General features: G+C 41.3%; 1 protein-coding gene across 2 annotated transcripts in view; it reads right to left on the bottom strand.

Moving 5' to 3' along the window:
- The window catches only part of agrn (agrin), a 552,174-nt gene that overhangs the window by 114,234 nt on the left and 425,211 nt on the right, over positions 1-12,729 (bottom strand). For both annotated transcript variants that reach the window (XM_088006847.1, XM_088006848.1), the window contains 2 exons: positions 10,747-10,944; positions 10,299-10,499 (listed from right to left, as the gene is read on the bottom strand). In XM_088006847.1, the coding sequence (XP_087862973.1) occupies positions 10,299-10,499; positions 10,747-10,944 (399 nt within the window). The remainder of the gene's footprint in view (positions 1-10,298; positions 10,500-10,746; positions 10,945-12,729) is intronic.

Genomic DNA, 12,729 nt, shown 5'->3' with positions numbered 1-12,729 from the left:
ATTATGCATCTCTGCTCATTTCCAAGCTCAAATGAGCAACTTCACGTTCAAACACAAGTCCCCCCAAAAACACGACCAGTGAATCATTATTTTTTATGAGTTTAGAAAAAACAAGACAAAAGCCACAAACAGTTGGGCTTGACGACATTTCTGTTTTTCCAGCAACAAAATGCGCATCTCCATGAACTGTTCATGTTTCTGTCGCTGCTAACTGTCACAGAGTCTCTCCCAAAGACGCACAGAAGGAATAAAAATAAATACAAAAGAAAATATTAATGCGCAGTGATTTGGATAAATAACTTTAATCTGATTACTGGATTTGAAATACGAACTCGTTAGATTATTCGTTACCGAAAAAGTGGTCCGATTAGAGGAAGGCATCTCTGCTTATAACAAACAAACCCCTATTTTATGGGATGAGTGGCAACTCCAGTCTATAATTTAAGAATCTGATCAAGATTAGAGCCTAAAACGTTATAGTTCAAAAACAGTAAAAAGTTCTGGTTAAGGAACAGTTATGTCATGTAGTTAGCTAGCTAACAAAATTCACTAATGCTAAGCTAACGGTTACGCAAAACAAAAATACCTACCTTCATAGTCAAACAGGTATTGTTCGGTGAAGAATTTGTAGCATTTGTTTAATTTAGATTTTGTTCTCAGAGAAAATTGGTTTGCAAATCGTGATACATCTTCAAATCTTATTTTAGGCAAATGTTTTAGAGACTGTGTAAACTCTATGCTCCGGTGTTCTGTCTGATCAACAGAATTTTTATATCTGACAGCAGTCAGATATAAAAATTCCCTTCTCACCCTCCGCGGGTGGTCTCTCTCATCCTCTGAGCTCGGGTCCTCTACCAGAGGGAAGAGGACCAAGAAAGCCTATGACTCAATTCCACACACTTGGATCATTGAATGCTTAGAGATGTACAACATCAATAGGACTCTAAGAGCCTTCATTGCAAACTCGATGGGGCTGTGGAAAACCACCAAGTTGTCTATTTCATATATATATATATATATATATATATATATATATATATATATATATATATATATATATATATATATATATATATATATATATGAAATAGACAACTTTATCATTACTTACTATGTACACCGGAACTAAGGATACACAGCTTCGAGCCAAAACGGAAGTTGTGTGACGTCATGTGAAAAGGGTCTATCACTTCAGCAAAACTCACCGTTTTTACCAAATTCTGTAGCTTTCGGTGTACTTCTAAATCTGCTCCATAGTCGCATCTTTTCGGGGTTGGTACTGCCTCTAGTGGCTTGGGGGTGGTAACACAGCTAATATTATTACATTACTAAATCAGAATACCGCAAAGTCTTTTGTGTGTCGGCGCGGGGGGCGGGGGGGGAATAAGAAGGGTTCAGTGAATGCGCATATGAAACTTGGGGGTTCGGTACCTCAAAAAAGGTTAAGAACCACTGATCTAGAGGTTACAAAAAAAACCTGCTCTAAAAATGTTTCAGCATCGAAATAGTAGAGCAATTAATGTCTTAGTATTGTCATTACTGCAATAATCTATTGCTTTAGCAGCAACAACGTGGTAGCAATTGCTTTGTTTTATATAAACTGTGGCAGTGTTGTGTTCAAGACCACCTAACCCGAGACCAAGACAAGACCAAGACTTTTGGGGTCCAAGACCAAGTCAAGACCGAGGAAAGTCGAGACCGAGTCAAGACCAAGACCAGCGGCCCGCGCTACATGACACAATAAAATGTAAAATATGATCGAAATTGCTTCTCAGAATAATCTGAAAGATCCATATTCCCATAAAACACCTAGATATTAAATACTTAATACATTTTACCAATATTAAATATTCCATTTCTGTGTTACAATGTGTGATGGTCTCGTGCCATCCCTAAAAACATAACACCCTGGGAATTTGCCCATATTGCTCATATAAGAATCCACCACTGTTGCACCATTAAACATAGCAATTGAGGCAATGCCCTGACGGTAAATAACGCTGAACCATGAACACTGACCAAGGAGCAACAAGCAAGAAGTAACCAAACAGAAGGCGCTCATCGTGACTGTTTTCACTCTCTATCCCAGTACATGAAGCCAGGTAGTCTGACACCATGGCAGACATTACAGTTGCCACTTTGAACAAAAACAATCAAAGAGCAATGTGCATGCTCTGCGTGCTCTTTCGTTCTTATGTTTTAGTTATTTGTTAATTTAAATATCAACGTACATAATTAAATAATGATGCAGTGTACACAGAGCATTACTAGAACAAAGAACGGGTGTTCTGTCAGGTCAGATCGTCATACGCTTAGCACGAACTCACGGTGTTTTGTCAGATCAGCATACGTTGTCAGATAGTCGTACGCTTAGCTCAGACATGCATACGCTGTCATTACCATATGATTTTATTTAATCAGCAACATAGAATCATGACGTAGATCATCATACACTTGGTTATTAACAGTTGTATGGCATCCAGCTGCAGCCAGACCTACTTTAAATACACTTTGAAACCACGACAACGCATGTATATCTATCTAGTTATCATTTTATGTCATATTATAAACAATTTAATGACTTATTTTCGTCATAACTTGTTGCATATGCTGAACTGACAACTCCACTGACGGTCGGACTTCTTAAGGCGCATGCACTGGCATGGTACTCACTGCATGTATGCTAGGAACATAGAATCATGACGTAGATCTGTTATTAACAGATGTATGGCATCCTGACTTAGCGGTTAAGTGAGTTTTACACGGGCGTGTGTTGTAGCTGACTCCAGCTGCAGCCAGACCTGCTTTAAATACACTTTGCAACCATGACAACACATGTATATCTATATAGTTATCATTGAAAACAATTTAATGTCTTATTTTCGTCATAACTTGCTGCATATGGTGAACTGACAACTCCTCTGACGGTCGAACATGCGCAAGCATGGTACTCTGCACGTATGCTATTCTGACAGCGTATGGCTATCTGATAGAACAACGGCTCTCAGTGAGTGACACTCCAGTCCTATCTAATAAATAAAGAGCCGTGGAGAAGAATCGACTGTTTCTGAATGTCACATCACTATATTCCAGACTTTTGGACATAGCGTTGTCCTATATATGCGACAAGTCAGTCTACACCTCCGCACAATAATTCAGGCAGTGAGTGACTTTTTTTCATCACAAATTCTTATGTGTCTCTGTACAGCTAGCTTTGCTAACATCACGTTAACGTAGCTTACCTTCTTTGAGCTACTTTTCTAAGTGACGAAAATAGTTAGACGTTGTCCCCACCGTCTGTGAAAGCGAAGCGCTGCTGAGTTAGCTCTGGCCATCGGATTTCTTACTATTTATGCAGCGCTATTATATTACTGACGATTAGACAAACATTTTCTGCCGCTGAGAGAAAACCACTGCATGTCCTGGAGCGCCGCGTGCGAGTGAAAGGTGGGGAGGAGGGAGGAGGGAGTAGCGCCGCACGCGAGTGAAAGGTGGGGAGGGGAGGGGGGGGGAGAAACACTTAGTTGCTTGGATTTTAATTGGTGCGTTTTGCATCCACTGAAAACAAAGATGTTAACAAATAAACTGGACAGTATGCTGCACGTTTAATGATATTTTCACAGCTGCGGTCTCGACTGGTCTTGAAATAAAATGCCGAGTCCTCAGAGCCCGAGACCGAGACAAGACCGAGACCAAATGCGGTCGAGTCCGAGACGAGACCGAGACCATCAGAAAACGGTCTTAAGACCGGACTCGAGACCAAGACCGATCTCGAGTACCACAACACTGATCTCTAGACTACATTGTGATCTTTGACAATCCGAAGCCTAGCACTGCTTTAGCCACTCTCAGGATCCTTCTCTCATAAAACTTTGACTCTGTCACCACCTGCTGGTACAGCTGAGGTATTACAGTGTTTCAGTCTCAAATTTACCCAAAAACAAAGAAAAAATACCAATTTTATAAACATCCATATCAGCATAGTTTGACCTGAATAAGGCATTCCAAAGCAAAGAAGAATAAATTACCCTATGTGGCCCCATCAGTTACTTAAACTGTCATCATGGATGTGGGAGGACATTAGTCCAGGTGTAACAGTTGTAGAATGAATCACGTCAAGGAACCAGGATTTGCATTGACTTATTTCTGTTTAAAACAAAAACATGTTCAGCAGCAGCTCCTGGCTCTGGCTTTCCCACTCACACCTTTACCATCCAAAAGAACAAAAAAAAATAACCATGTTGGCACGGTAAACTGGATAAATGTCACCAACGTGGGAATTTAATACCCAGAACAGTGTTGTGCTAAACATCAAAAAGTTAAACTATTTACAACTTATGAGTTGAGTAGCATACTTTTTTTTTGTTACATTTTGAATATTATAATGTACAAGCAGAAGACAGCTAAATGTAAATCTATTTATTTCATCACATGGACTTATATAAAGTTTTATACATTTTCTTTTCATATATTTATTATTGTTTTTCTTCTTTAGAAAAACAATAATAAGTTGGCTTAGAATGATTCCAAATAATGTACAGGAATGACCTGGTGCTATTACATGTCAATCATCGGGGGGGCCACTGGGGGGGCCAATCAGATGACAGGGGGGGCACTGGCCCCCCTGGCCCCCCCTCTAGCTCCGCCTCTGTCTACCCAGCGCAGCTTGGCGCAAACTGAGGAGGGCAGCGGGAACACACAGGATGTGACACGGAGACAGGAAACAAGAAAATAAAAGTTTCTCCACCAAAATAAAATATAATTCAGAAACCAAGGAAAAACAAATATATATAGATAATGGGGATGGATTTGGGGCCACATTAGGATCCAAAAATAAAAACAGTATAAAATAGAAATAACCCACTGTAGTGCAAAGGCGACAACAATCATGTAAATTCAACAAAAAGGTGTTTTGAGAAGGTTCATCAAAAAAAATAAAATAAAATTAACTCAGCTACACAGGCAAAGGTCCAAAAAGATGTACGGATGATGTGTCACACCTCAGGGGGAGAAAGATGAGCTGTTTGTAAATGGCAAGAACAACTTTGGTCCTGCTGCAGAAGGTTACAAATCCTGATTGGGCATGAACATGATCGATGACCAGGGAACTCCACTCCTTCTCTACCTGCCCAGCTGCGTTTCTGGTGACCTTTCGTGTGTTGTGGAGTTTGATCCAGGTCCCACTTCAAAAGGATTAGAAAGTCTGCTTCTTCCCACACTTACCACTTTGTTTATTAAATGCTGTTTTCAATTAAAATGGGCCACCAAACAACCCTCTTGCAACTGATTCACCACTTTCTGTTGCCACTTTGTCAGTGTCAGAGGAAAAGGAGCTGAGGCCAAGCCTGCCCGAGTGTGAAATTAAACAGGTGATAAATTTTTCTGTATGGCCAACAGTGGGAACACTGTCATTCTTCCTTACTACTAAATAAAAGCAAGAGAAAACAACTTTGGTTTTTATGCCGTGCCCTCCTACCAATAAGACTAATGAAGGTGGGTTAAAGGCAGGTTCTGCACACGCATATAAATCACATGTTCATTTCCTCACTAGGCTTATCTTTGATTTCATACTGGTGATGTAGAAGCTTCGCTGCTGTCAACAGCAGGAGAAAGAAAATACAATGTAATATGTTGTGACACAGGGTCTCTGTTTGGAGAAATATATGCTTCTTGTTTTGCCAAAACTCACCCCTCGTTCATCTCCGCAAGGTGAATTCATCAGAGACAAATCATTTTTAACACGGGCAGCACAGCGAAGGCGTAGAAAGAGCAGAAAGCCGACAGCTTGGTTTGGACTGTGTGGCAGCAGACTCCCAGTGGAGGGTTCAGGTCAGACTCACAGGGCTAAAACAATCAGACCCGGGACAAAAACACCAGTATTTACCCCCAGGGCGAGATTCATCGATTCTCTACCCCATGTGAAAAAAAGGCATTGGTTGCCTCTTTTGTCAGGGAGGCACAATTTTGATGGAGAACAGTGCAAAACCAAGAGAGAAATGAGTGGGCGGGACAGCAGGAAGCGGTGGGGAGTGCAAAAGAAAAATCTATTGTGTGAGCCTGATGGCTTCTCTGAATCAAAAAGGAAAAGCAGGATGTTCACAAACTCCCTCAGAGAGGCAGATGAGAGCATTTTTGTCTAACAGCAGACAACCAACAATGGAGGGAGAGCGTGTGCCTGCAAGTCAGCACTGAGGGCATACTGCCGCACAATTCCTCATGCCCCCCCTCACACAAAAAGGTCACACATCTCAGCCAATGAAATGATGTTAAATGGACTTCAGGAGCCCCCTGTGGCATGAATTTGCCTATCGGGCCCAAAGAGGCAATATGGCTGATAATCATAATGGGAGAAAAAAAAAGAAAACACCAAAGAACGAAGAGAAGAATAAAACACCCCTGGGTGGCAATCAAAATGGAAGTAGATTCTCCCGTCTGTTTGCCCAGTCCTCCAAACTACATCCATTTCTTTCCCTCCTGCTGGGTGCTGTAATCTGCTCTGCTTCACACCTTGTCAGGAGATGACAATGTTCACCGTGGCGACCAGCTACCCACAGGGGAACGCCATCGCCGCTATCGGCATGACAACCAGCGGCCGGGCTGCCGCCGCTTTGGGATCCAATGCCGAGTCTTGTCAGAGCAGATCAAGATTCGATCTGCACAATAAATTAGGTTTCACTTTCCTTCAGCGTGGGGAGCAACAACAAACACTCTAGCCATAGGAAATCAGGATCCTCGTCTGGACACCATCAGTCACTAACTTTAGAGCCTCGGACAGAAACGCGTCTGTCAGAGCAAAGACCAAATCTGGATGCAATGCCAGGAGAAAAATCTCCATGAGATCTGACGCTTTGCTCTTTGACTTCCAGTCGATCCTTTTTTCCTGATTCTCATTTTCTAATAAATACTTGGAATATTTACTTTTGCCCTGTCATACTGGTCGTTTCTTCTACACCAGTGTTTCTCAACCCTGGTCCTCACTGCCCCCCTGTCCTGCATGTTTTAGGTATTTCCCTTCTGCCACACACTTGAATTGTATCTCTGGGTGATTAACAGGCTTCTGCAGTATTTGATGGTCATGCAATCATGTGAATCAGCTGTTCTGGAATAGAGGCACATCTAAAACATGCAGAGCAGGGGGGCGGTGAGGACCAGGGTTGAGAAACACTGATTTACACACAATACCTTACAAACAGATTAGAGATTTCACAAATCAAACATTGTTTTAATGAATATTTCTATGGTAGTGATTAATATAAGATGGTCCTAATGTCCACATAGTACTGGAAATGCTCTTTAGTGTTTTCACAAATAGAATAAGGATTTATCTCTACTATGTTTAAAAAAGTTAACTGTAGCTCTGTTCATTATAAGTGGTTTATATTTTGGACTACAGATAATTAAATGTCATAAATCTTTAGTTTAGAGCAGGGGTCCCCAAACTTTTTCCTGCGAGGGCCACATAGCTGTTCCTTCCTCTGGTCGGGGGCCGGTCTTTGTTTTTGGAGAGAGAAACCTTAGAAAATTCTGGTCGACGTGGGGGGGGGGGGGGGGGGTTCTGTCTTTGAAACTGTCGAGAGTGGGGGGTGGGGGGGGGCACGACACATTCGCGCTTTTAGATAGATTTTTACCCAGAATGCAAATGGAAAAAACCGTGAGTGAAACGGTGACTGGGACTGACTAGTATATATTCCATTGAGGGAAAGTTAGTTTCACATCTGCTCAAGCCCCCTGGTGGTTGAAGAAAAATCCACATATAAACCAGAAAATACAATATGTGAAAAAAAACACTGAATGCTCTCTGGTATGAGGAGGCGGGCCGGATCCGGCATTGTTCAGGGGGCTGGACCAAATGACGTGGCGGGCCGGATCCGGCCCGCGGGCCGTAGTTTGGGGACCCCTGGTTTAGAGAAACAAGAGAAAGTCATGAAGTTATTACTGATTATGTGTCTGAGGGTCAGTTAACAAATTAGCAACATTAGCCTCTAATCGAGTATATTTCTTTACATGGAAGCATCTACTCCTTATTGCCTGAAGATTGAATATTCTATAGAAATCACATCAGCATGTCGCCCTGGGTGGAGAGCCACTTCACCATTTAAAAATCATGTCTTCTTTGTTTTAGATTCAGTACATTAGTTTAATTTACCGTATTTTCCGCAATATAAGGTGTACCTAAAAATCCTCAATTTCCTCAAAAGCCGACAGTGCGCCTTATAAATGGACCAATATTGAGCCACAACAGGTCTAGCAACTAAGCAGCCGCCGACGGTAAGCAGCCGCTGACTTCATTTTCGCCCGTAGAAGAAGAAGCGCGCAGTGCATGCTGGGATAGGTGTCAGAACGTGGTTTGTTAATAAAGTTTGACTGACCTATCTACCTACCGACCGTCTAGAATCAGGTCATCTGCAGGTCATTTAGCACCACGTTCTCCACGAACATGCTGTGCGTGACCAGAGAAGGGTGACCATCGTCCAGCCACGCCCCGGCCCAGTCGCGGAAGGCTCTCCTCGCCGACCGGAGTCGGACTGTTTTGTTAACATTCTTCATGTCAACAAAGTGGCTTTAGACATTCATCTGGGGTGCTTCGACTGGGGTTACCAAGGGACCAGCCCCTATACATTTAAAGCCAGGGGGGAGAAGAGAGACAGAGATTGCGGCGGCAGAGTGTCGGTTGGTCTGTGTTACCCAGAAAGCAGTTGGGCACAATATCGCAACACCAACACCGTGAGTGAAACAATGACTGGGGCAGCCTACTATATAAGGTACTCTGGGAACAGTTCTTTATTTTTACGCATCCACATTTGTAGAGTACGGAACAAAGGAACGGGTGACAACCCTAACTGTAGCATCTATTCTATGCGCCTTATAGTGCGGAAAATACGGTACGCTAAAACAACAAAGAAACTAAGTGATATAATCTGGTAGAGGTTTGATTCTGATGTAGTTCAGTTTTCTAAAAAGTCTTGAAACAGAAAACAAACAAAAAAACAACTTAAAGACTTTATTGCTTCCAACTAAAATGAGTGTTAGGCCGACAAAACAAACAACCCTGGTTTAGCAGGCTTGTTATATAGTTCATAGTGGAGATGCACTGATTTATCAATCAAACTGATTTATTGGCACCGGCGTCATCAATTTTGGGAGAACAGTGATCAGCCAATGCTTACATGTGAAGCCGATCTTATCTACTGATCTTATCTACCTCATCAAAGGTCTAAAAACCAGCTGCTGTCCATTTTGCTCTTCATTCAGAGGTTAGACTGTTAGCCCTACCCACCAGGAAATGTCCAATCATTTGCAGTAATAATAATCACCCCACTGTTACCAATTCAGGGACTTTCCTGCTATATTTAGTGACATTTCAAATTTTAAAAAATGGTCAAAATCAGAACCAACAGGTCAGGCTTTTTAAAGACCACTAGTTCATAGCTCACAGTTCAGGGGAATCACATATCAGGAATGCTGCAATGCATCTAGTTAATACATTATCTGTTTCATATGAATAGTCTGTTGATGTATAAATAAATTACTAGAACTGAAAAGGGAGTATTACTCTATGATTGGCTCTAATTTGGTGATCAGCGGAAATGAAGTTTTTAAAACATATATATATATATATATATATATATATATATTTTTTTTTTTTTTTTTTTTTTAATGTTTTTTCATTTCTGTAACCAAACAACAAACCTGCTTTGAAGTAGCTGGATCTCTTTTCTGATTTAGGATTCAAACCAACCTCTATCACAGAACAGCAGACCATTTGTTATAGTGGCAGATCGTCAAAGTGTATAATCAGTGAAATAAATGAAGAAAATTAACTAATAATAAGGAATTCAATAACTGGTCGGTTCATTTCTATTCATTCCCTGTTTGTAAATTCTACCTGCTCTGACTCTCAGATGCTCATGGGATTATGATGTCTAGTTGTTTCATAGAAAGATCTTTGATCATGACACTTTTTTCACCTTTGAATGAAATATGCACAATACCAACAGAATGCTATTTCAGTTTCATTATGAGGTAAAACAGGAAGAACGAACAATAATTATAACGTATGACTGAAGTACCATGACAGTAGCTGTTCCTGCAACCGTTTCTGTTTACAGCAACACAGCGTGACTTTAACTGTAACTTTTGTAGATGTCAGAGTGTCGACAAACTTTCCAGCACGTCAGCTTTCTGAAAATCCACAAATGACTAAACGACGTTCCACAGGTCAGTGGGTAAAGTTAATTACACCACTTCAATGGCTGATTGGTTAACATAATTACAACATTTCAAAGTCCATTTCCTACCTTCCTCACAGCTGCCGTGCTTCACCACATCAATTTTCCTCTTTTGCTCGCAGGCGGACCTGTTGAGCTCACACTCGTTGCTGTAGGTGATGCCGTCGCTGCCACACACCGGGACGCTGGCCTCTCCACTGCACTGCGGGCACTCGCACTTTTTCTCCACACACCAGGCACCAAAGCTACAGACGGTGTTGCCGCACTTTTCTGTATCACACACACACTTACACATTAAAATGTATATTTCGAACTAACATTGAAATTAGATTTTATTCCTTCTCCCTGTGTTCCTGAATTTCATTTTCTGCTTTTAATCCAGCAGGAAAAGAAGAACTTCATGAAACACAAAGATAAAATGTTTCACTTGCCAGAAGTGAAGCTGGCTGTCGCTCTTTGAGGATTCCAGAACAGGAAGCGTGACAAACCGTAATGATTGCAACATGCTGCCACTTACTGCACTCTCCCTGGCTGACCACCCGCAGCTCCACCTGCTCCGTGCAGGACCGCACGTTCAGCTCACACTCGCTCTGGTAGGTGTGGCCGTCGCTGCCGCACACGGGCTGGTGCGACTCCACGCACTCCGACGGGCACACGCAGCGCCCACTCTGGGCGTCACAGATCGCCCCGAAGGAGCAGTTGGAGCAGGCTTCATCTGGAGGGAAAATAAAAAAAGAAGGAGACTAAAACTTAGTATGCTTGAGTTTATGTGTGTGTGCAGCCACAGTGAAATGAGCAAATAACTTCCTTTCTAACTTGTGTTATCAATATGCAAATTATAAAGCCTTACTTAGATTTTAATGATCCTTGAAAAATTCTTCAAGTGGATACCTTTTTTTTTTTTGCCACACTACGTTTTCTTTCATTAGCTTGGAAATATTCATCTGTACATATTTTAAAAAACTCTCAATCAGTAACATTATTAATATGTCATTAAGGACTTTAAAAGCCTGGTGGCTTTCAGTTCTCTGGCCATTACTGAAATAAGCTGAGACTTTACATGAGGAGAATCAACAACATCCTGCAGAAGTGGAAACTACACAGAATCTGCACCAGACAATAAATCAGCCTTTTCTATGATTAGAACACGTGTGAAAAAGCTTATTGAAAATCAGCATGTTATATTTTACTCTTAAAAGCTAACTCTGTTTTCTAAAGTACTGCCTTGTTGCTTAGATGGTATTGACTGATATAATGACTCGCCAGGATCTACATGTTAGCAGTCATGTCCCACTGTGACCCGAGGAAATTCTGGCCACAATGACCGGTGTAACATTCTGGCCACTTTAAAGACACACAAAACCTACAGACCAGAAATATGATTTTCTTCCAAAAGCAGATTATAAAAAACATCTACTGGTTCTTATTTAGCATGCCTGAAGTAGAGCTGCACATAAAAACGATTAACTGTAACAAACAATGGTGAATGGGAACTAAATTTCATTTTGCCAGAACACAGATGTGGATAAATCAGGTAGAATAAAAACATTCTCACTGTTCCCATCAGGCGACTGGAAAATCTTGCAGAGGAGGCTGTAAAGATTTCACCTTATTTATGAAATGATTTTTATATTTAACAGGCTCCGATAAGCTTTTTGTTTTTGTTTTGCTTATGTGCAGCAGCACTGATAAATTGGTGCAGAAACACAAATTTAGTACAGGACTACAATTCACCTGAGATCTACTGAATTGATGAGATATAATAAAACAGGCACACCTGTTAAATACAAAGTGGCACCTTTCATGTTAATTTGATATGAAAAAAAAATTATGACATAAAACCTGAAAAAAAAACAGCAAAAAAGAAAAGAAGGATTAAAAGAAGGATGGATAAATGGCTCATGTTACTAAAAAAATATCGAACCACCAAATCCTTTTCCAGGAACCAAATTAAAGAGCTGAACAGAAATAAATGTTGGAAAATAAAAAGGAGTCTTGTGGAAGAATACGTCTCTCTTTGATACTCCATCATACAGCATTTATGGGACCATGGTCAGAATCTGAAGCCATTCCGTGAAAACAGCCACACGAGAGCCAAGTAACACTTATAGCGCTCTGAAAGCATGAAGGAGACAGATTCTCTGGGCTGATGAGACGAGGATTGAATGCTTTGGCCTGAATGCCAATAGCTGAGTGTGGTGAGTGCCAACTACAGCTCATCACCTAGCGACTGTGACCCTGTGGGCAAACCTGCAGCCAGCAATGCTTTTTCTGTACAGGCTTCAAAGCAGCAGGTACCGGGAAGCAAGGCAGAGCCCAGAGAGAAAAATAACACTTTTCAAACTCTATTCACAACTTTTGTCAAGTTGAAATGATTTCCAAACAATATGCTGTTTATTTTCCTCCAAGCTCTGTTCTAATCACAGTGGATGATAGCTAGTTCTTCCTTCAAAATGCATTAAGTGTCTCCTGAACCCTCCATCTGGACTTTCATGTGTTT

This window comes from Poecilia mexicana, unplaced genomic scaffold (genome assembly GCF_051168715.1).
Source record: "Poecilia mexicana isolate PSO_F unplaced genomic scaffold, ASM5116871v1 scaffold_7, whole genome shotgun sequence".
Lineage (NCBI taxonomy): Eukaryota > Metazoa > Chordata > Actinopteri > Cyprinodontiformes > Poeciliidae > Poecilia > Poecilia mexicana.
The sequence above is the reverse complement of the archived record's forward strand: the minus strand, read 5'-3'. Positions and strand labels throughout refer to the sequence as shown.